The 23,511-nt window shown below is 45.7% G+C and overlaps 1 protein-coding gene across 3 annotated transcripts in view; it reads left to right on the forward strand.

The window, feature by feature from the left end:
• Positions 1-413: 413 nt before the first annotated feature.
• Positions 414-23,511, forward strand: part of LOC134344693 (claudin-11-like) — a 28,427-nt gene continuing 5,329 nt past the window's right edge. Inside the window, exons 1-3 of one of the 3 annotated variants that reach the window (XM_063044777.1) lie at positions 11,084-11,105; positions 13,757-14,011; positions 20,452-20,616. In XM_063044777.1, coding sequence (XP_062900847.1) covers positions 20,478-20,616 — 139 coding nt within the window. In that variant the 5' untranslated portion in view covers positions 11,084-11,105; positions 13,757-14,011; positions 20,452-20,477. Of the gene's footprint in view, positions 813-11,083; positions 11,106-13,756; positions 14,012-20,451; positions 20,617-23,511 lie in introns of those variants that run through there. The other 2 variants (XM_063044776.1, XM_063044778.1) reach the window with 2 other exon arrangements.

The following is a 23,511-nucleotide window of genomic DNA, read 5'->3' on the forward strand; positions in this document are numbered from 1 at the left end:
TGAGAGGCATAATAAATCAGCCATGATGGAATGGAGGAACCGACTCGATGGGCCGACTGGTTTAACTGTGCTCCTGTGTCTTATGGTCTTACACTTCTTCGTCTTGTTCAATGTTTCCAGGTTGTGAAAGGGGTTATTTAGCTAGAGTTACTTTCTTACAGTTCAAACCAGCAACAGCAAAATATATTAGGCACAGACTATACTTCCAGTTAGCAACCTTTTTTTATATATAACTAGAAACAATTTCAAAGAGGAAAACATGCCCAGACTCACTTAAATCCCCACTGGTAGAATGGGAAAGTTGCTTCTGGCCCCTCCTGTAGCCCTGATTGGTTGGTTGAAATTTCAGACCAGAACTTCTCAGAGTTTTTGCTGGATACAGCCTCACTTTCTTTGAACAGACCACTGAAAGAGCTGTACTCCAGCAGTGAGCAGAAAGAAAGTGTTTTTTTCCCTGGAAATACACGAGCGGACGTTGAACTGTGGAAGCTCCTTGTTTATCTGAGTGATCTTGCAAAGAGGCTGTGAGAAGAGAAAATCCAAGCTGTTTAATCGCTACTAACCTGGTCAAGTGGTTGAAGACGGGATGAGTTCTGTGTGCCTGCATGTCATGGGCTTCATTTGCAGCACGCTGGGTTGGATTAGCCTCCTGATCGCCACCGGCAGCAAAGAGTGGGTTCAAACTTGCTCCATGCAAGCAAGTGCTTGCCAACAATTCCAAAGCATTAAACTACGGGGACTGTGGACAGAATGCTATCGATCAGCTGAAGCCTACCACTGCAAGACGTTATCCGATATCCTCAGAATCCCAGGTAACGTTGACTCCTGAGTGTCTTGTTAACCCTCTGTTCCTTTCATTAGCACAGTCAGATATTTACGTACGTATTCTGTCTTTATCCAACACTAAACTTCAACAGTCAACTATTTTTTACACTTTTTTTATATTTCTTGTGGTGACTTACAGTAATTTTGTTACGTATTGCAACAGTACTGCTGCTGCAAAGGAACAATACTCATGACAACCACTCAGCGGTCACTTTATTAGCTACCTCCTATACCTAATAAAGAGGCCAGCAAGTGTATGTTTGTGCTTTTCTGCTGTGTAGCCCACCGACTTTAAGGTGCGATGTGTCGTGCGTTCAGAGATGCTCTTCTGCGCGCCACTGTTGTAACGTGTGGTTATTTGAGTTACCGTCAGCTTGAACCAGTCTGGCCATTCTCCTCTGACCTCTCTCATTAACAGGACACTTTTGCCCACAGAACCACTGCTCACTGGATATTTTCTTTTTGCTTTTCGCACCATTCTCTGTGAACACTCGAGACTGTTGTGCATGAAAATCCCAGGAGATCAGCAGCTTCTGAGATACTCAAACCACCCCATCTGGCACCAACAATCATTCCACGGACAAAGTCACTTAGATCACATTTCTTCCCCATTCTGATCTTTGGTCTGAACAATAACTGAACCCCTTGACCATACCTTCATGCTTTTGTGAATTGAGTTGCTGCCACATGATTGGCTGATTAGATATTTGCATTAACGAGCAGGTGTAAAGGTGAATCTGATAAAGAGACCACAGGGCATAGGCTGTGAAATGTGTTGTTTTGCAGTAGCAGAGCAGTGCAATATATAAAAACATACCATAAGTTACATTAAAATATATAAAAAATAAGCAATTTGTGCAAAAAAGAGAGCAAAATTTTGAGGTAGTGTACGTGGACTGTTCAGAAATCCGGCGGTGGGGTTTGGGGGTGAGGGAGGAAGAAGATGTTGCTAAAATTTTGAGTGTGCAGCTTCAGTGAGAGTCGCTCGCATTACTGAGGCTGGGGATTGTGGCTTCCTGACCCACTGCAGAGATCTGTGCTCTGAACCAGATGACCCTTCCCGCTGAGTGAGTGTTACACCACAAGAGCTTCTGTTTTCCTACTGCCTGTCAGGCTGAGAATTTCCACGGTTTGAGTCAAAGCAGGTGAATTTTCCCCATGACCTGGGTCAATCCCGATCCCACAGTCAGGTCATTGACTATCTCTCTCACTCCAGTTTGCGGGAGGTCCCCGGATACAACTGGCTACTGTACATTCCAGCAGTCAGTACACTGACAATGTACTCTATTGTTTGTAGGTTGTAAAAGTTGCTGCTTAAATCCGAATTCCTTGTTTCTCCTCTTATCTGCTGAGCTAGGATTCCTGCTTAATTCCGTCATATGTAGGATTTCCTAAGGTTATTATAGCCGGAGGTGGTAATGGGGATAAGCTCCCGTTATCTATTAAAAGCTCCCAATCATGTACGTCTCAAATAGCCTCTGACAACCAAGTCCAGCTCCTGGCTTTCGTGTGTGGTTTAAGTACTAAGCCTGGCAGAACCATTTCTACTGACAGCAGAAGGGGCAAAGGTGAGTTACTGGCACCTTAAAACCAGTTGCTTCAGCAAATGAGGCTCGTCAGGCATGGTTGGCAGCTCATCGAGGAGAAGGAAAACTCTGATCTCAAACCTATGCTGCCTTATGGTATTATTCAATGATGGGGAAGTCTTTGGGAGTAAACCCAGGGAAAAATCCGGAGCTGGAGTCCCTAAGGAAGTCTTGCATTGAGTTCAATGCCAATTGGCAACTCCTGCGATGCTGCTGGTGCCAAACTGTATCGGTCTCTGCCGTTCCCTTGAACTCATCAGCTGAATGGAGAGTGGGAGCCTGCTACGTGGGCACAGCTCGCTCTCTATATCGTACTACCCTGGCACACAACATCCATGGTTGATAGACTATAAGGCTATAAGATCGGAGCAGAAGTAGGCCATTCAGCCCATCGAGTGTGCTCCACCATTCAATCATGAGCTCATCCAATTCTTCCAGTCATCCCCACTGCCCTGCCTTCTCCCCATACCCTTTAATACCCTGTCTAATCAAGAACCTATCTATCTCCCCTTAACTGCACCCAATGACTTTGCCTCCACAGCAGCTCATGGCAACAAATTCCACAGATTTACCACCCTCTGACTAAAGTAATTTCTCTGCCTCTCTGTTCCAAATGGACGTCCTTCAATCCTGAAATTGTGTCCTCTTGTCCTAGAATCCCCTACCATGGGAAAAAACTTTGCCATATCTAAGCAACATACATCAAAGTTGCTGGTGAACGCAGCAGACCAAGCAGCATCTATAGGAAGAGGCGCAGTCGACGTTTCAGGCCGAGACCCTTCGTCAGGACTAACTGACGAAGGGAAGAGTTCCTTCAGTTAGTCCTGACGTAGGGTCTTGGCCTGAAACGTCGACTGCGCCTCTTCCTATAGATGCTGCTTGGCCTGCTGCGTTCACCAGCAACTTTGATGTATGTTGCTTGAATTTCCAGCATCTGCAGAATTCCTGTTGTTTGCCATATCTAATCTGTTCAGACCTTTTAACATTCAGAATGTCTCTATGAGGTCCCCCCCTTCATCCCCCCTCATTCTCCATAGCTAGCACGCAACATCCATGATTGACCAATGGAAGTCTCATTTCACCTGGGGTTTCTACCAATGCAGGCAAAAAGGTATCCCAAATGGAAAGAAGTAATAGTGTGATCATTTGAGTTGAGGGGGACGTTTCCCTAAGGGTTTGTCTGTTGCTGGGTCTCTGGTGGCTGTAGAGGCTGATCCGGGATCCACCTATTCTGGTACCGTGTGGGCAGGTGGAAGTGGTGAATGTGGTTAGTGGTTGAGTCTTTTGGTTGCTTAATGTCTCTTTTCGCAGGTGCTGTGTGTTCCGTGCAGCACAGCGGAGGATATTCTCACATGGCACAGCTCCCTCTTGAACAGATTTCCTCCGACTGTATCTATTGAGTGCAATCTCTTCCCAGTTCTTAGCTGTAACCTTGAATGTCTTCAGGCTGATTTTGTTGTTATCTTTGAAACGTTTCCTTTGCCCTCCAAGGGATAGAAAATAGAACAGTACAACACAAAACAGGCCCTTCAGCCAACCTTTTAAACTACTCTGAGATCAATCCAACCTTCCATTTTTCTATCAGCCATGTGCTTATTTATGAGTCTCTTAAGTATTCCAATGTATCTGCCTCTACCACCATTCCTGTCACGGCTTGCCACACACTCTCCACTCTCTGTGATTTAAAACAAAAACTACTTCTGACATCTCCCCCTATACTTTCCTCCAATCACCTTAAAATTATGCCCCCTAATGTTAGTCTCTGGCTGTCCACTCAATTTATGCCCCTTATCATCCTGTACACATCAATCTCAAACCTCCACTGCCTCTCATCAAGGCAGCATCCTGGTAAATCACCACTGCAACCTCTCTGAGGCTTCTATAATGAGATGACCAAAAATGAACACAATATTCCAAATGTAACCTGATCAGGGTTTTATAGAACTACAATATTACATGGAGACAAAGAAAACCTACAGCACAATCCAGGCCCTTCAGCCCACAATGCTGTGCCAAACATGCACTTACTATAGAAATTACCTAGGGCTACCCAAAGCCCTCTATTTTCCTAAGCTCCATGTACCTGTCCAGCAGTCTCTTTAAAGAACCTACTGTATCTGCCTCCACCACCATCACCAGCAGCCCATTCCATGCACTCACCACTCTCTGCGTAAAAAAAAACAACTTACCCTTGACATCTCCTCTGTACCTACTTCCAAGCACCTTAAAACTATGCCCTCTCATGTTAGCCATTTCAGCCCTAGGAAAAAGCCTCTGACTATCCACATGATCAATGCCTCTCATCATCTTATACACCTCTATCAGGTCACCGCTCATCCTCCGTCGCTCCAAGGAGAAAGGGCCGAGTTCAGTCAACCTATTCTCATAAGGCATGCTCCCCAATCCAGGCAACATCCTTGTAAATCTCTGCACCCTTTCGATAGTTTCCACATCCTTCCTGTAGTGAGGCGACCAAAACTGAGCACAGTACTCCAAGTGGGGTCTGACCAGGGTCCTTGCAGCTCTTTAACTCAATCTCCCCCAACTAATGAAGACCAACACCTTCATAAACACCCTACCAACTTGCACTTGATGGTCAGAACCAGAATCAGGTTTAATATCATTGGCTTATGTTGTCAAATTTGTTGTTTTGTGGCAGCAATACAGTTCAATAAACATACCCCCCCCACCCCATGCTTTCCTTGGCTGTGTAAGTCTAGGGAATACCCACTCCAGTCCTACCAAACCCGTGAGATTGAGTAATTGAATAAGTCGTGCAAAATGTGAGCAGAAAGACGGTGAGGTGGTGTACGTGGGTTGGTTCATTGTCTGTTGGTGGAGGGGAAGAAGCTTTTCCTAAATCACCGAGTGTGTGTCTTCAGGCTCCTGTACCTCCAACATGGTGCCATCAGTGAGAAGAGGGCGTGTCCGGGTGAGGCGGGTCCTTAATGACGGATGCCGCCTTTTTGAGGCATTGCCTTTCGAAGAGGTCCGTGATGCAGAGGAGGCTAGTGACCCTGACAGAGCTGGCTGAGTTTACAGCTTTCCGCCACTTTTCCCGAGGCTGTGTAGTGGCTGCTCCATACCAGGCAGTGATCCAACCTGTTAGAATGCTCCCATGATGATGATGAGGCAAAAACGATGATCTGCCTTTTGCATTTCTGCTTCTGGGCGCTAATATATTCATCAGGAATATATCTGACTTTTCCCAATAGCAAACACCTTAAACACTTGGACCCCTTTCATCCTTTCCCAGTTCATCTCTAATGAGTGAAAGACAAGTTTTTGAGTTTTGATCACATTGGCTCAGAAAGTTACGGACCAGGTGATGGAAGGTGAGATTCAAATGTATGGACACCTCTAGGCTTGCATAGATGTAGTGGGCGGAATAGCCTGTTTTCCTGTACTCTGTGAGTACATGAAACCACTCTCTGAGATTTCTGATCACTCATTTTAATCTAAATCACTTCATTAAGATTTTCTCTTCCCCCACCCGCACCCCAATCGGCAGAAGATACAAAAGCCTGAAAACACATACTGTTTCCATCTTCATACCTGTTCATCTTCTATCCTACTGTTATGGGTCTATTGAACAGTCCCGCTGTATGATCAGATGGACTATTGACCTCGCGATTGACATCGTTGTGACCCCTGCACCTTATTGTTTGCCTGCACTGTGCTTGCTCGAGAGTTTACACTTTATGCCACATTCTGATAATGCTTTTCAGTGTTCTACCTCAGTGCACTGTGTCATGATCTGATCTGCATGAGAAGTATGCAAGACAAGCTTTTCACTGCCTCTTACTACACATGACAATAAACACATTTTCAAGATTCTGGCTTCTTCCCTCTTCATTTTCAGCCTGAAACATCGACTGCTTAATCACTTCCATAGATGCTGCCTGACCTGCTGAGTTCCGCCAGCGTTTTGTCTGTGTTACTCTGGACTTTCAGCATCTGCAGAATCCGTTGTGCTCAGCAGATTCCTTTCTTTTAGACCAGAGGTTCCCAATGGAAAATGAACCCATATCCACTAATTCAGATGGCACACTCATAACGTCCTCTCAGGGAACCAATCCTGTTCCTCTTAAACTTTTCACCTTTCACCCATAACCCATGACCTTTGGTTATAGTCTCACCCAACCTCAGTGGGGAAAGCCTGCTTGGAGGTCCTCCGTTGGTCATCAGCTGCATCCTAGCTATCTACATGATAAGCAAGCTGGTACAATATTGAGAGCAAGCTGTTGCCGAGGCAGCGGGCTCCCCCTCTCCGCACAGCTGATGAATCCAAATGAACGGCAAAGACCAGTACAACTTGGCACCAGCAGCATCGCAGCAGTTAGCGTTGAACTCATTGTAGGGCTGTCTTAGGGACTCCAGCTCTGGGTTATTCCTCGGGGTTTACTCCGGGAGCCTTCACCTAGCCACAAGGAAGCAGAGGTTTGAAATCAGAGTTTTCCTTCTCCTAGAAGAGCTGCCAGCCACGGCTGATGAGCCCCTTTTGTCCAAATCAACAGGTTAGAAGGCGCCAGTGACCCACCTTTTCCCCTTCTCCTGTCAGGAGAGTTCCGCTGGGCTTAGTAGCTAAGCCACACGTGAAGGCCTAGAGCAGGATTTGGTTATCAGAGGCTATTTGAGACTCATGCCTTTGGGAGCATTTAATAGACAGTGGGAGCTTGTCCCTACTACCACCCCCAGCTATATATAGTGGTAAATAAATTAAACAGGTCCTACAACCTTTGCTGTCTAGTAGTTTTCCAGATGTAGGCAAACATCAAACAGGTTCTCAAGCAGAATGACACACATAAAATGCTGAAGAACTCAGAAAGTCAGGCAGCATCAATGGAGGGGAATGAACAGTCAACACTTCAGGACGAGGCACTTCATTAGGGACTCCTCAGGTTCTCATCAGGATCTCGAGCAGAACCAGGAGAACAAGGGGAGATTTGATAGAGGTATACAAAATTATCAGGGGTATAAATGCAAGCAGGCTTTTTCCATTGAGGTTGGGTGAGACTGGAACTCAAGATCATGGGTTAAGGGTGAAAGTTGAAAAGTTTAAGGGAAACATGAGAGCACAGCCTCAGAATAGAGGGACATCCATTTAGAAAAGAGACGATGAGGAATTTCTTCAGACAGAGGGTGGTGAATCTGTGGAATTCATTGCGAAGTCATTGGGTAGATTTAAAGTGGAAGTTGATAGGTTTTTGATTAGTCAGAGCATCAAATGATGCAGAAAGAAAGCAGGAAAATGGGGTTGAGAGGGATAATAAATCAGCCATGATGGAATGGCAGAGCAGACTCAATGGGCTGAATGGCCTAATTCTGCTCTTATGTCTTATGCTCTTATGAGGGGGAACTTCATCATTCAAAGGGTGGTGGGATTCTGGAATGAGCTGCCAGTGCAAATGATGGATGTGGATTTGATTTCAACATTGAAGAGAAGTTTGGATATGTGCGTGGATGGGGGGAGGATGGGACTAGGCAGAATAACAGTTCAGCAGAGACTAAATGGACTGAATGGCCTGTGTCTATACTGTAGTTCTCTATGAATCTATGGCTATGACTTGCCTCCCAATATGGCCTAATGACCTTTGGATGTGCCAAACTTCCAAATACAGTAAACAGAGTGGTCAATTTGTGCACTAACTAGCCAGGAGATAAGGGCTGGATGATTTGTTTGAGTGAAGGATAAATATTGGCCAGTGTACAAAGAAAATTATCCCTGCTTTTCCTCAAAATTTTGCCTTGGGATATTTTGCATGAACTATTGCTCTGTTCATGGACTGTCCCACTCTCATCAGGGAGGAGACAACGTAGCATCCACGCCAGGACCACCAGACTCAAAGAGTTACTTTCCCCCAAGCAGTAAGGCTGATCAACACCTTCACCCACCAAACCACTCCTCTCCATCCCCAACCACCACTTCTTTATTATTTCCTGCCATTTGAATATTGAAAGCTCTGGATACAGCAGAGGTTCCCAAACTTCTTTATGCTATGGACCCTTGCCATTAACCAAGGGGTCCATAGACCCCAGGCTGCGAACCCTTGGGATAGAGTGAATGTTGGGAGTCTAGGACCAGAAGGCATAGCCTCAGATTGAGGGACATCCATTTGAAACAGAAATGAGGAGCAATTTCTTTAGCTAGAATTCATTTCCACAGATAGCTGTGGAGGCCAAGTCACTGGGCATATTTAAAGCAAAGGTTGATAGGTTCTTCATTAGTCAGGGCATCAAATGTTACAGGGAGAAGTTAGGGGAATTAGGTAGAGAGGAATAATAAAACAGCCATGATGGAATGGTGGAGCTGAATCAAAGGGCCAAATGGCCTAATTCTGCTCCTACAACTTGTGATCTTATGTACAGGAACTCCTGTGCCTGGCATCATTTTATGGGCTTACAATAAGTCTATGTATATAAGCTACCTTATGGATTTATATTTATTGTGTTTTATTATTATTGTGTTCTTTATATTATTGTGTTTTTTTTTAATGCTGCATCAGATCCCGAGTAACAGTTATTTCATTCTCCTTTACACTTATGTACTGGAAATGATGTTAAACTATCTTGAGTCTGATTTCTTCCTGATCTCACTTCGGCACTGACACTGTGATGGTCCCTCCGTCGAGTTGGTCTCCGTGTTGTGGGGATTGGAAGGCTCGGTGCAAGAGAGAATTACACCTGTTCTGCATCTCTCCCCTTCTCATCGGATTTCCAATAAAACTCACCAGTCACCAGATGACACGCGATGTGACCCTTCACTACTTTCGCAAAGCTGAAAGTAAACTCATTATCAAAGTACATACATACCACCCAGAGATTCCTTTTCTTACGAGCATTCATAATATATGGGAAGTATCACGACAGTATTAATGAAAAAAGCGCACACAACAGATGGACCAACAAAATGTGCAACTACGAAAATAAAAAGAAAATGAAAATAATTATAATAATAAATAAATAAAACAGTACTGCACAAAAATTCTCGGCACCCTAGGTTTTTTATATGGTTTCAGAAGGCATAGGCTCAACAGTGCTCTGATCTCAACATCACTAAGGCTGTCTGGGATGACCCAGAAGCCAGTGAGACAGCCAAAGTCTACAGAAGATCTAGACAAATAGGAAGAACCAGCAAAAAAAAAGTAGCAGATGGAATACAGTGTTGGGAAATGTATGATAATGGATTTTGGTAAAAGGAACAATCGTGCGGTCTATTATCTAAATAGGGAGAAGGTTCGAACATCAGAGGTGCAGAAGGACTTAGGAGTCCACGTGCAAGACTCCCAGAAGGTTAATTCACAAGTTAAGTCTGTGGTAAAGAAGGCAAATGCAATGTTTGCATTTATTTCAAGGGGAATATAATATAAAAACAAGGAGATAATGCTGAGCCTTTATAAGACACTAGTCAGGCCGCACTTGGAGTATCATCAACAGTTTTGGGCCCCATATCTCAGAAAGGATGTGTTATCATTGAAGAGAGTCCAGAGGAGGTTCATGAGGATGATTCTGGTAATGAAGGGGTTAACAAATGAGGAGCGTTTGGCAGCTCTGGGCCTGAATTCACTGTAATTTAAATTGTAGGGGGATCTCACTGAAACCTACCGAATGCTGAAAGGACTATATCGGGTGGATGTAGAGAGGATGTTTCCTCTGGCGGGGGTGTCCAGAACTAGGGGGCCTCAAAATTGAGGGGCCATCTTTTAGAACAGAGGTAAGGAGGATTTTTTTTTGGCCAGGGAGTAGTGAATCTGTGGAATGCTCTGCCACGAGTGCAGTGGAGGCCAAGTCAGTGGGTATATTTAAAGCAAAAGTTGATAGTTTCCTGACTGGTCAGGGTTTCAAAGAATATGGCGTGAAGTCAGGTGTGCGGGGTTGAGTGGGATCCGGGATCAGCCATGATGGAATGGTGGAGCAGACTCAATGGGCAGAATGGCCTAATTCTGCTCCTATGTCTTACGGTCTAAGAACTGTTGCAAGTTCTCCAAGATGCTTCCACAACCGATCAGCTGATTTTCTGATAAAACTGCACAACTGCAAAACCTGAGAACTGATGCAGTTTTAAAGACAAAGGGTGCTCACGCCAAATATTGGTTTGAGCAACACACACAAATGCTGGTGAACGCAGCAGACCGGGCAGCATCTCTAGGAAGAGGTACAGTCGATGTTTCGGGCCGAGACCCTTGGTCAGGACTAACTGAAAAAAGAGCTAGTAAGAGATTTGAAATATTGATTTGATGTAGTTTTTTTTACTGTTTACTGCTCTTTATAGTAAAATCTTTGATATTTAGAAACTTTTCATTTCATTATTTTTGAAAAAATCTTCACTTTACAGAGATTTTTACGTGCCTAAAATTTTTGCACTGTACTGTCCATAGATAGATATAGATAGATAAGTAGGCTGATAGATAGGCAGATAGACAGACAGATAGACAGGTAGACAGACATAGAGAGACAGATACAGCAGATAGATAGATAGATAGATAGATAGATAGATAGATAGATAGACAGACAGATAGACAGGTGGATAGATTTAACCAATTTCCCCCGGGATCAATAAAGTATGACTACGACTATGAGACATAGAGAGACAGATACAGTAGATACATAAATAGACAGACAAACAAGCAATAAATATTGAGAGCATGTGTTGTCGCGTGAGTCCGTGGGTTGTGGAATCAGCACGGTGTTGTGGTGAGTGAAGTTATCCCCTCAAGTTCAAGAGCCTGATGGTTTCGGGGTAATAACTGTTCTTGAACTTCGGGGTGTGGGACTTGTGGCTCCTGTACCTCCTTCCTGATGGCAGCAGTGAGAAAGGAGCGCACCTAAAACCCCGAAGTTTATTGTTTCACGCAGCAATGCGGCTGTAAGTCTTTTCGATTCGTCACCGTTCTCAGTTGGTAATTGCAGGGCCTCTGTCCGTGCATCGGGGCAATGCGAGCGCTGTGCGTGTGAGCGCGGCGAGACTGGCCGTGTTTTCGCAGCTGTGACTGCCTAACCCGTGAAAGATCGGCAGCAGCTGCGGGCTGCGTTGTATAAACACAGGAAAGCCGATAACCTGGAGCAGCTGAAAGGTGCCAGGCACGGGGGAACAAAAGCAACCCCTTTTCCTATCGCTGCTTTGTTTCCTTGCAAGTAAACAACTAAATATTATAACACTACGTGGCCGATGTGAGGCAAAACTATACCTCTCCAACAGGAAACACATTCAAAAGAATATTTTACCCCTTTACGTCAACATCATTCAGCCAGACAAACAATTGTTGTTTCATTGTCCCTGGTCTCTGTATTCACAGGCGGTGTATCACATCTGTCAGTATCACTCACGTATTGTTACAGCCCACTTTCTGTCACAACGTATCCAGAACCCTCTCGCTGTCTACTCCCTAGTGCATTCCCTCTCCCCTTCCTCCCGGCCCCTTCCCCCTCCCTCCATTCCTCCCCTCTCCCTTTATCGTCTCTCCCTCCCCATCCCCTCTCCTTTCCTTCCCTCCCCCTTCCCTTCAACCTCTCCCCTCTCTTCCCCTCCGTGTCCCTTCACCCCTCTTCACCCACTCTCCCTTCATCCATCTCTCTCCACATCCCCTGTACCTCGTTCCCCTCTCTCTAAATCCCTTCCTCCTCACTCTCTCTCCCTTCTCTCTGTATCTCACTTTCCCTTCCCCTTCCCTCTCATTCGCTCTTTCTCCATCCCTCCCTACATCAGTCCCCTTCCCCCTCTCTCCCTCCCTTTCTCTGCCTATCTCTCCCTGTCTTTTACCCCTCTCTCCTTCTCCCTTCTCTCCTCTTTCCCTCCCTATCTCCCTTCCTCCCCTCCCTCTCTGACTTTCTCCATCTCTCTCAATGTCTTCCTCTCTCTCTCCTACCCAGCTCACTCTGCCTTCCGTCCAACCGTCTCTCTCCTCTCCTTCCCTTGACTGTGTTCTTCTCTCTTGTCTATGTCCCTCTCTCTCTTCGACTCATGGTGTTACCATCAGACTGGCCCTGTGTTCATGCAGTCATCCTGACCATCCCGATTAAGACAGGCATTAATCAGGCTGTGATTAATCAGTGAGTGTGCAACTGATAGCCGAGTGTGAGTGTGTGACTGATGGAGTGTGAGCGTGTGACTGATGGCCGAGTGTGAGTGTGTGACTGATGGCCGAGTGTGAGTGCGTGACTGATGGAGTGTGAGTGTGTGACTGATGGAGTGTCAGTGTGTGACTGATGGAGTGTCAGTGTGTGGCTGATGGAGTGTGAGTGTGTGACTGATGGAGTGTCAGTGTGTGACTGATGGAGTGTGAGTGTGACTGATGTAGTGTGAGCGTGTGACTGATGGAGTGTGAGCGTGTGACTGATAGAGTGTGAGTGTGTGACTGATGGAGTGTGAGTGTGTGACTGATGGAGCGTTAATGTGTGACTGATGGAGTGTGAGTGTGACTGATGGAGTGTGACTGTGTGACTGATGGAGTGTGAGTGTGTGACTGATGGAGTGTCAGTGTGTGACTGATGGAGTGTGACTGTGTGACTGATGGAGTGTGACTGTGTGACTGATGGAGTGTGAGCGTGTGACTGATGGAGTGTGACTGTGTGACTGATGGAGTGTGAGTGTGTGACTGATGGAGTGTGAGTGTGTGACTGATGGAGTGTGAGTGTGAATGATGGAGTGTCAGTGTGTGACTGATGGAGTGTGAGTGTGTGACTGATGGAGTGTGAGTGTGAATGATGGAGTGTGAGTGTGTGACTGATGGAGTGTGAGTGTGTGACTGATGGAGTATCAGTGTGTGACTGATGGCTGAGTGTGAGTGTGTGACTGATGGAGTGTGAGTGTGTGACTGATGGAGTGTGAGTGTGAATGATGGAGTGTGAGTGTGTGACTGATGGCTGAGTGTGAGTGTGTGACTGATGGAGTGTGACTGTGTGACTGATGGTGGAGAGTGAAGAGCCACACAGTGTCACAGTGAGAAAAGACACTGTCTCACAGCACTAGACATCTACACTATAGGCAGATTGTGATTAATCTGAGTGGGTGCAGAGAAGATTCACGACAATGTTGACACAAGGGAGTGCAGATGCTGCAGTCTTGAGCAACACACAGCCTGCTGAGGAAGTCACATTCAATTTTAATTGTCATCATCCATACATGAATGCCCATGAAAACAGACAAACGAAACAGTGTTACTTCGGGACTGAGGTGTGAAATGCAGTACCAACAGACAAGCATAAGATAGCAGCAAGCATAGGGTCACACACAAAATATATAACATAGTCCGAATCTGAGTGTCATGTCTGTGGATTGATGGTGCTTGGAGAGTGTTGGCGAGAGCAGTCCACAGACAAACCCAGCCCAAATTGTCTTCCATCAGGTGAACACCGGAGCTCAGCGCTGACGGGCCCCCAATGCAGCACGGACTCCGCACCACACCGCCTGAGACATCGTCTCTCCCGAGAGGCTGCAACAGGCAGCACCCCACCGCGTGAAGGGCTGGTCCACACGACATCTGACGCCATGCAACTCCCCAGCTGTCAGTCTCATCAATGAACCGGGCCTGCAGTATTCTCCATATCCAGTATCGAACCGGGTCTTGCCATCACAAGAAAATGAGTTGACCAGCATCCAGGTGATATTCTCTTCTCAATGCTGCAATCAGGAGGAAGGTAAAGGAGCCTCAGGACCAACACCACCAGATTCAGGACGAGTTACCACCACTCAACGATCAGGCTCTTGAACCAAAGGGGATAACTTCATATAAATAATGCAAATATAAATAACGAGAGCATGAAATAACACGATAAAGAATCCTTAATGTGAAACCATTGGTTATGGAACTCCAGAAATAGAATGAATGTAGTTATCCCCTTTTGTTCAAGAGCCTGATGGTCAAGTGGTCACAACTGTTCTTGAATCTGGTGGCGCGAGTCCTGAGGCAATTGTAACCTCTGGCTGACGACAGCAGTGAGAAGAGAGCAGGGCCTGGGTGGTGAGGATCTTTGATGATGGATGAACTTTTCAATGACAGTGTTTCACGTAGATGTGCTCAATGGTTGGGAGGATTATACCTGTGATGTAGTGGGCTGAGTCCACCACCTTTCGTAGCATTTTTCACTCAAAGGCATTGGTGTTCCCATACTAACCATACTGCAGCCGGTCAGCACACTTTTCACCACACATCTATAGAAGTTTGCCAAGGTTTTGGATGACACGCCAGATCTCCACAGACTCCTGAGGAAGTAGGGGTGCTGTTGTGCTTTCTTTTATAGGCCTTGTGAACCTGAATCAATTCTTTGAGGATGTAACAAAACACATTGATGAAGGTAGAGCAGTGGATGTAGTGTATATGGATTTGGTAAGGTATTTAATAAGGTTTCCCATGCGAGGCTCATTCAGGAAGTAATGAGGTATGGGATCCAAGGTGACCTTGCTTTGTGGATCCAGAATTGGCTTGTCTACAGGGGGCAAAGGGTGGCTGTAGATGGCTTATATTCTGCATGGAGGACGGTGACCATAGGTGTTCCGTAGGAATCTGATCTGGGACCCCTCCTCTTTGCGATTTTTATAAATAACCTGGATGAGGAAGTAGAAGGGTGGGTTAGTAAGTTTGCTGATGACACAAAAGTTGGGAGTGTTGTGGATAGCCTGGAGTGTTGTCAGAGGTAATATGGGACATTGATAGGATGCAGAGCCTGGGTGAGAAGAGGCAAATGGATTTCAACCCAGATAAGTGTGAAGTGGTTCCTTTCAGTCAGTCAAATTTGAATACAGAATATAAAATTAATGGTAAGACTCTTGGCAGTGTGGAGGATCAACAAGATCTTGGGGTCCGAGTCCATAGGACACTCAAAGCTGCTGTGCAGGTTGACAGTGTTGTTAAGAATGAATTCAAGAGCCATGAGGTAATGTTACAGCTATATAAGACCTTAGTTAGACCCCACTTGGAGTACTGTGTTCATGTCTGGTCACCTCACTACAGGAAGGATGTGGATACTCTTGAGAGAGTGCAGAGCAGATTTACAAGGATGTTGCCTGGATTGGAGTGCATGCCTTTTGAGAACAGGTTGAGTGGATTGGACCTTTTCTCCTTGGAGCGATGGAGGATGAGGTGACCTGATAGAGATGTATAAGATGATGAGAGGCGTTGATCGTGTGGATAGCCAGAGGATTTTTCCCAGGGCTGAAGTGGCTAAGGTGAGAGGGCATAGTCTTGGAAGTAAATACAAGGAGGACGTCGGAAGTAAGCTTTTCATGCAGTGAGTGGTGAGTGTGTGGAATGCACTGCCAGCGAAGGTGGTAGAGGCAGATACAATAGGATCTTTTAAGAAACTTAGATATGTATATGGAGCTCAGGAAAATAGAGGGCTATATTTCTCTGGACAAAGGTGCACCCACAAAACATATCCGTGTACAAATTACAGAGGAGGAGATGTTTGCTACCCTGATGCAAATCAGGGTGGATAAATCCTCAGGGCCTAACAAGGTGTACCCTCAGACTCTATGGGATGCAAGTGCAGAAATTACTGGGGCCCCAACAGAGATATTTAAAACATCCTTAGGCCAGGAGAGGTGCCAGAGGATTGGAGGATAGCCTAAGTTGTTCCACTGTTTTAAAAAAGGCTCTAAACAGAAACCAGGAAATTATAGGCTGGTGATTCTGACATCAGTTGTAGGAAAGTTATTGGAAGGTATTCTAAGGGACTGGATATACAAGTATTTGATTGACTTGCACTGATTAAGGATAGTCATCTTGGCTTTGTGCATGGTAGGCCATGTCCAGCCAATCTTATAGAGTTTTTTGAGGAATTTGCTAAGGAAGTCGATGAAGGCAAGGCAGTGGATGTTGTCTACATAGATTTTAATAAGGCATTTGAAAGGTCCCACATGGGAGACTGGTCAAGAATGTTCAATCACCCAGCATTCAGGCTGAGGGAGTAAATTGGATTAGACATTGGCTTTGTGGAAGAAGCCACAGAGTGGTAGTAGATGGTTGCCTCTCTGACTGGAGGCCTATGACTAGTGGTGTGCCACAGGGATCAGTGCTGGGTCCTTTATTGCTTATCATTGTATCATTGATCTGGAAGATCATGGGTTAATTGGATCAGCAAATTTGTGGATGGCGCCAAGATTGGGGTGTAGTGGACACTGAGGAAGGTTATCATTGCTTGCAGAGGGATCTGGATCAGTTGGAAAAATAGGTTGAGAAATGGCAGATGGAATTTAACGTAGACAAGTGCGAGTTTTGCACTTTGATAGGACCAACCAGGGTAGGTCTCACACAGTGAACGATAGGGCACTGAGGAGTGTGGTAGAACAAATGGATCTGGGAATACAGGTACGTGCTGTAGGTGATGTCACAGGTAGATAGGGTTGTAAAGAAAGCTTTTACACCTTGGCCTTCAGAAATCAATGTATTGACTGCAGAAGATGGGATGTTATATTGAAGTTGTATAAGATGTTGATGATGCCTAATTTGGAATATTGTGTGCAGTTTTGGTTACCTATCTACTGGAAAGATGTAAATAAAGTTGAAAGAAAACAGGGAAAATTTGCAAGTAAGTTGTCAGGTGTGGAAGACCTGAGTTATAACAAAAGGTTGAATAGATTAGGACTTTATTCCTTTGAATGTAGAAGATTTAAAAAAGATATACAAAATTATAAGGGGCATGGATATGAAAGAAATACAGCCAGACCGCTCACTGGGAGGCTTAATTATGAGACAAAAGCTAATATATTTTGGCTACATCATGAGAAGACAGGATTCCTTGGTTAAGTAAAAGACAGAAAGTAAAAGAAGGAGAGGACAACAGAGGCTACGATGGATAGATAGTATTACTCGGACAATGTGTATGACCTTGGGGGATCTTAGAGAGGCAGTTTCCAACAAGAAGGCTTGGTGTGCAGGGGTCCGTGAGGTCACAAAGAGTCGGACTCAACTTAACGACTGAACAATATAAATATGGTAAATGCAAGCAGCCTTTTTCCACTGAGGTTGGGTGGGACCTCAACCAGAGGTCATGGGTTAAGGGTGAAAGGTGAGAGGTTTAAGGGGAAATTTCTCCACAGTTGGTCGTGAGAGTCAGCACAAGTGTGCACGCCAGCTCGATTCCAATGTTTAAGAGCAGTTTGGATAGGTACATGGATAGGAGGGATACGGAGGGCTCTGGTCCTGGTGAATGTCATTGTGAACAGGCAGTTTAAATGGTGTCAGCTTGGACTAGATGGGCCAATATGCATGTTTCTGTGCTATACTTCTCTATGACTATGACTCTATCACATACAACATGTAAAGCAAAATATTATACTATAAGTAAGATAATAAAATATCATTCAAAATGTATGTAGTAAAGTACAGTACGGGTAAACAATAAACAGAACAGTAAACAGTAAACATCTCGCTGACCCAGTGACGAGACCTTGGTGGTGGCAGGGTGTTCATTAGTCTCACAGCCTGAGGGAAGAAGCTGTTCCCCAGTCTGACAGTCTGAGTCCTGATTCTCCTGTACCTCCTTCCTGACGGTAGTGATTGTGGATGGGTGGTGTAAATCCTCAACACTGCTTTGAACCCTTCATCTGCAACACTCCTGGTAAACGTCACAAATAGGGGGAGGAAGACCCCAATGACCCTCGGTGATTTTTACTGTCCTCTGTAGGGTCTTGCGGTCTGATACCTTGCAATTTCCGTACCGCACAATGATGCAATCAGGCAGGACACTCTCAACGGTGCTCCTGTAGAAAGTTGGTAGAAAAAGGGCACACAGCCTTGCACACCTCAGTCTCCTCAGGAAGTGTAAACACTGCTGTGCCTTCATGACTAGTTAGGAGGTGTTGAGGGTCCGTTATCTGTAGACCAAGGAACTTTGATCTCTTCACTCTATCCAAGGCAGAGGTATCGATGTGCAATGGAGCGTGGTCAACCTGTGCCTTCTTGAAGTCCACAATCATCTCTTTTGTCCACATTGAGACTCGTGTTGTTGTTCTCACACCATTTGACCAAGCTCTCTGTATGCTTGCTCATCGTTGTTAGTGATGAAGCCAACCACTGTTGTAGGATCACCGAATTTGATGATGCAGTTTGAGCCGGATCAGGCAGTGCAGTTGTGAGTCAGCAGTGGACTGAGCACACAGCCCTGGGGGTGGGGGTGGGGGTGGGGGGGTGTGGGAGCACCAATGCTCAGCATGATGGAGCTTGAGATGTTGCTGCCAACTCAGACTGACTGGGGTCTCCATCATGAAGACCAAGATCCAGTTTGAGAGAGGGGTGTTGAGTCCCAACGAGGACAGCTTACCACCAGAATCTCTGGGATGATCGTGGTAAACACTGACTGAAGTCGATGAACAACATCCTGGTGTACAAAACATCATTTTCGAGGTGGGATAGGATGGAGAGGCTATAGCATCATCAGTGAATCAAGCTGATCTTTAAGCAAACTGGAAAGGATCCTATGTTGCATTTTATATGATTCGATAAAAACCACACGTAGCACTTTAGCAAGTTGTGAATCTGGGGAATTCATGACCACAGATGGATGTGGAGGCTGAGTCATTGGGTATATTTAAAAAAGAGGTTGATAGGTTCCGATTAGTGAGGGTGTCAAATGATACTGGGAGAAGGCAAGAGAATTGGGTTGAAAAGAATAATAAACCAAACATGATGAAATTGTGGAGCAGACCTGATGGGCCAAATGGCCTAACTTTGCACCTATATTTTATAGAGTCATAGAATCATTGAAAAATACAGCACAAAACAGGCCCTTTGGGCCACCCAGTCCAGGGCAGTTTCCTATTTCTCAGTTCTACTCATAACGCTTCTCTAGTCGAGATCTGCAGTCTGTCCTGACGGAACGGTGTGTGACAATTTCCCTGCCTACCAACGCCACCCCTCCTTCCTTAATCCCTCCTGCTCTGTCACACCTAAAACAACAGAACCCCTGAATATTAGGCTGCCAGCCCTGCCCCTCCTGCGACCAAGCGCACTGACGGCTACAATGTCGTAATTCCAGGCTTTCCTACAATACCGTACTTCTTGCATTGAAATATATACAACTCAGGACACTAGTCATACCATGCTCAACCTTTTGATTCCTAACTTTGTCTGAGGTCTCACCAACATCTGTCTCCACAACCTCTCCACTAACTGTTCTGGCACTCGGGTTCCCATCGCCTGCAACTCTAGTTTAAACCCCACCGTGCAGCACTAGCAAATCTTCCTGCTAGAATATTAGCCCCTTCCTGCTAGAATATTAGCCCCTTCCAGTTCAGCTACAAACCGTCCCTTCTGTACAGATCCCACCTTCCCCAGAAGAGAGCCCAGTGATACAAAAAATAGGCCCTCCCACCTACGCCAACTCCCTAGCCATGTGTTATACTGTATAATCTTCCTACTTCTGGTCTCACTGGCACGTGGCACAGGTAACCTGGGGGTCCTGCCCTTTAGCTTTTCACCCAACTCCCTGAGCTCCCTTTGCAGCACCTCGTCACTCATCCCACCCGTGTCATTGGAACCTGCATGGACAACGACCTCTGCCTGTTCACCTTCCCACTTAAGAATGCTGAGAACTCAATCCGAGACATCCCGGACACTGGCACCTGGGAGGCAACATACAATCCAGGAATCTCATTCTCATCCACAGAGCCTCCCGTCTGTTCCCCTAACTAACGAATCCCCTATCACCACAGTGTGCCTCCTCTCCCCCCTTTCCCCTGTGAGTCACAGACCCAGAGTCTGTGCCAGTGACCCGACACTGTGACTTTTCTCTGTTTGGTCATCTCCGCCAACAGTATCCAAAGTGAAATGCCTGTTCTTGAGAGGAATGGTGACGGGATACTCTGCACTGGCTCTTTAACCCATTTCCCCTTCCCGACTTACACCTTGGGTGTAACCACCTTTCTATATGTCCAATCTGTCACCCCGTCGGCCTCCAGAATGATCCAGAATTCATCCAGTTCCAGCTTCAACTCCTGAATGCAAGCTGTTAGAAGCTGCAGCTGGATGCACTTCTCACAGGTGTATGGCTATATGGGGATCGCGATCTCCTACTAAAATTCTGTTTTCTCTCCCTGGTGCAGCCTACCTGCAGGCCAGCCGTGCCCTGATGATCACTGCCTCCATCCTGGGACTGCCCGCCATTCTCCTCATACTCATGGCGTTACCGTGCATGCGTCTCGGAGCCGAAAACCGTTCTTCCAAGCACAAGCGATCCATGCTGGGTGCTTTTCTCCTCATTCTGCTGGGTAAGCGAGCTACTGTCTGACCCGCGTGACAGGGAACTCAAATCCCAAGGACTCTGAATGAGTTAGATCCTACTGTACTCCCTATTGGACTGAAACACAGTTGAACTTGAAGGCAGAATACAGGGTTAAGGGCAGGAATCTTAGCAGTGTGGAGGAGCAGAGGGATCTTGGGGTCGACGTCCATGGTTCCCTCAAAGTTGCCTCACAGTTTAGTCGGATTGTTAACAAGTGCATTGGTCTTCATTAGTCGGGGGATTGAGCTCAAGAGCCACGAGGTATTCTTGCATCTCTGTGAAAACCAGGTTAGACCACAATGGGAGTATTGTGTTTAGATCAGGACACCTCATTAGAGGAAGGATGTGGAAGGTAACATGTCTGAACGACTGGCGTCCTGTCACACTCACCTCAATAATAAGCAAATACTTTGAGAGGCTGGTCAAGGATTATATCTGCAGCTTGCCACCACCCAAACTGGCCCCCCTACAATTCACCTACCGACACAACCGATCGACAGATGACACAATAGCCACTGCTCTATATACCATCCTTACACATCTGGAAAAGAAGGATGCTTATGTGAGAATGCTGTTCTTGGACTACAGTTCAGCATTCAGCACCATATTTCCATCCAGGCTCGACAGGAAGCTCAGAGACCTCGGCCTTGACCCTGCCTTGTGCAGCTGGATCCTGAACTTCCTGTCAGAACGTTGGCAGGTGGCAAGAGTGGGCTCCCTCACCTCCACCCCTCTGACCCTCAATACAGGAGCCCCTCAGGGCTGTGTACTGAGTCCCCTCCTTTACTCTCTGTATACCTATGACTGTATCGCCACCCACAGCTCCAATCTGCTAATTAAATTTGTCGACGACACTACATTGATTGGCCTAATCTCAAACAATAACGAGGTGGCCTATAGGGAAGAAGTCATCTCTCTGACACAGTGGTGTCAAGAAAACAACCTCTCCCTCAATGTCGCAAAAACAAAGGAGCTGTTGGTTGTAGATTACAAGAGGAATGGAGACAGGCTAACCCCTATTGACATCAATGGATCTGGGATTGAGGAGGTAAACAGCCTCAAGTTCCTCGGCATTCACTTCACCAAGGACCTCACGTGCTTATGGGTCCCCAAATCCTAAGAACTTTCTACAGGGTCATAATTGAGAGCATCCTGACTGGCTGCATCACTGCCTAGTAGAGGAACGGTATCTCCCTTAATCGCAGGGTTCTGCAGAGAGTGGTGTGGACAGCCCAATGCATCTGTAGTTGTGAACTTCCCATGATTCAGGACATTTACAAAGACAGGTGTGTAAAAAGGGCCCATAGGATTATTGGGGACCCAAGCTATTCCAACCATAATCTATTCCAGCTGCTACCATCCGGGAAGCGGTACCGCAGCATAAAAGCCAGGACCAACAGGCTCCGGGACAGCTTCTTCCACCAGGCCATCAGACTGATGAATTCATGCTGACTTGAGTGTAGTTAATATCACATTGACTGATCTATTTATTATAAATTACTATGATTGCACATTGCATATTTAGATGGAGACATAACGTAGAGATTTTTACTGCTCATGTATGTGAAGGATGTAAGAAATAAAGTCAATTCACTCATTTGTTCATACCAGAATTCTGCCATTATTAGAGAGCATGTCTTATGAGCATACACTGAGCAAACAAGGACTTTTCTCTTCAGAACGAAAGCAGATGAGAGGTGACTTGATGGCAGTGTATATGATGTTTAGAGGCATGGATCTAGTGAACGGCCAATATTCTTACCCTGGGTGAGAGTGGCTAATTCAGGGATGTAGCAGATGACATAACACTTCTAGCATGCCGGCAAGCCTGGTTCAATTCTGCAAAGAGCTTGTACATTCTCCTTGCGATCATGTGGGTTTCCTCCGGGTTTCTCCCACATTCCAAAGAAATACAGTCTGTGTTAGTGAGTTGCTGGCATGCTACGTTAGCATGGAAGTTTGGTAATATTTTCAGGGTTCCCAGCATAATCCTCGTTGATTTGATTTGATGCAAACTGGGCTTTTCATGATGTTTCAATGTACATGTGACAAATGAAGCTAATCTTTAAATATTGTAATTTTATGGTGACACTCTCTTTGAGACTGGTAACTGTACTTCCAAACCACACAAGGGTTTCTGCAGATACTGGAAATCCAGAATAACACACACACAAGATACTGGAGGAACTCAGTAGGACAAGTAACATCCATTAAGAGGAATAAACAGTTGACATTTTGGACCAAGATCCTTCATCAGGTCCTGATGAAGAGTTTCAGCCTGAAGCTTTGACTGTTTATTTATTTCCATAGGAGCTGCCTAATCTGCTGAGCTCATCCAGCATTTTGTGTGTGTGTGTCTATGTACGTCAACTGTGCATCCTGTATTTCTATGGTAAAAAGAGCACTTCATTTCAATGGGATTTCATTGCAGTGGCACATCTGGACTAGGTTTTTCTTTGATAATTCTTCTAAAGTAAGAGTGAGGAGGGCACAGTGTAGAAACATTCACAATCATAAGGGGCAGAGATAAGGTGCACAGTAACAGTCTTTCCCCTGAAAGATGTGGGTAGACTGAAAAGTGTCCAGTGCAGATTTATTAGGATGTTGCCAGCACTTGAGAATAGAATAGAACTTTATTGTTATTGCACAAGTGGACAAAATTGCGGTGCTGCTCCATAACCTGCAAAGGCCATTGGCAAGTGGGGTGTAGCATCATTCAGCCGCACAACAGCCCTCGGGAAGAAGCTGTTTTTCCATCTTAGCTGTCTTGGCTAAGATGTTCCTGTATCTCCTACCATATGGCAGGAGACTGAATGACAGTGTCCAGGATAGAATGGATCTTTAATGATGTTACGAGCGCAAATGAAGCATTGGGAGTTGT

The sequence above is a fragment of the Mobula hypostoma genome, chromosome 4 (assembly GCF_963921235.1).
Source record: "Mobula hypostoma chromosome 4, sMobHyp1.1, whole genome shotgun sequence".
Classification (NCBI taxonomy): Eukaryota; Metazoa; Chordata; class Chondrichthyes; order Myliobatiformes; family Myliobatidae; genus Mobula; species Mobula hypostoma.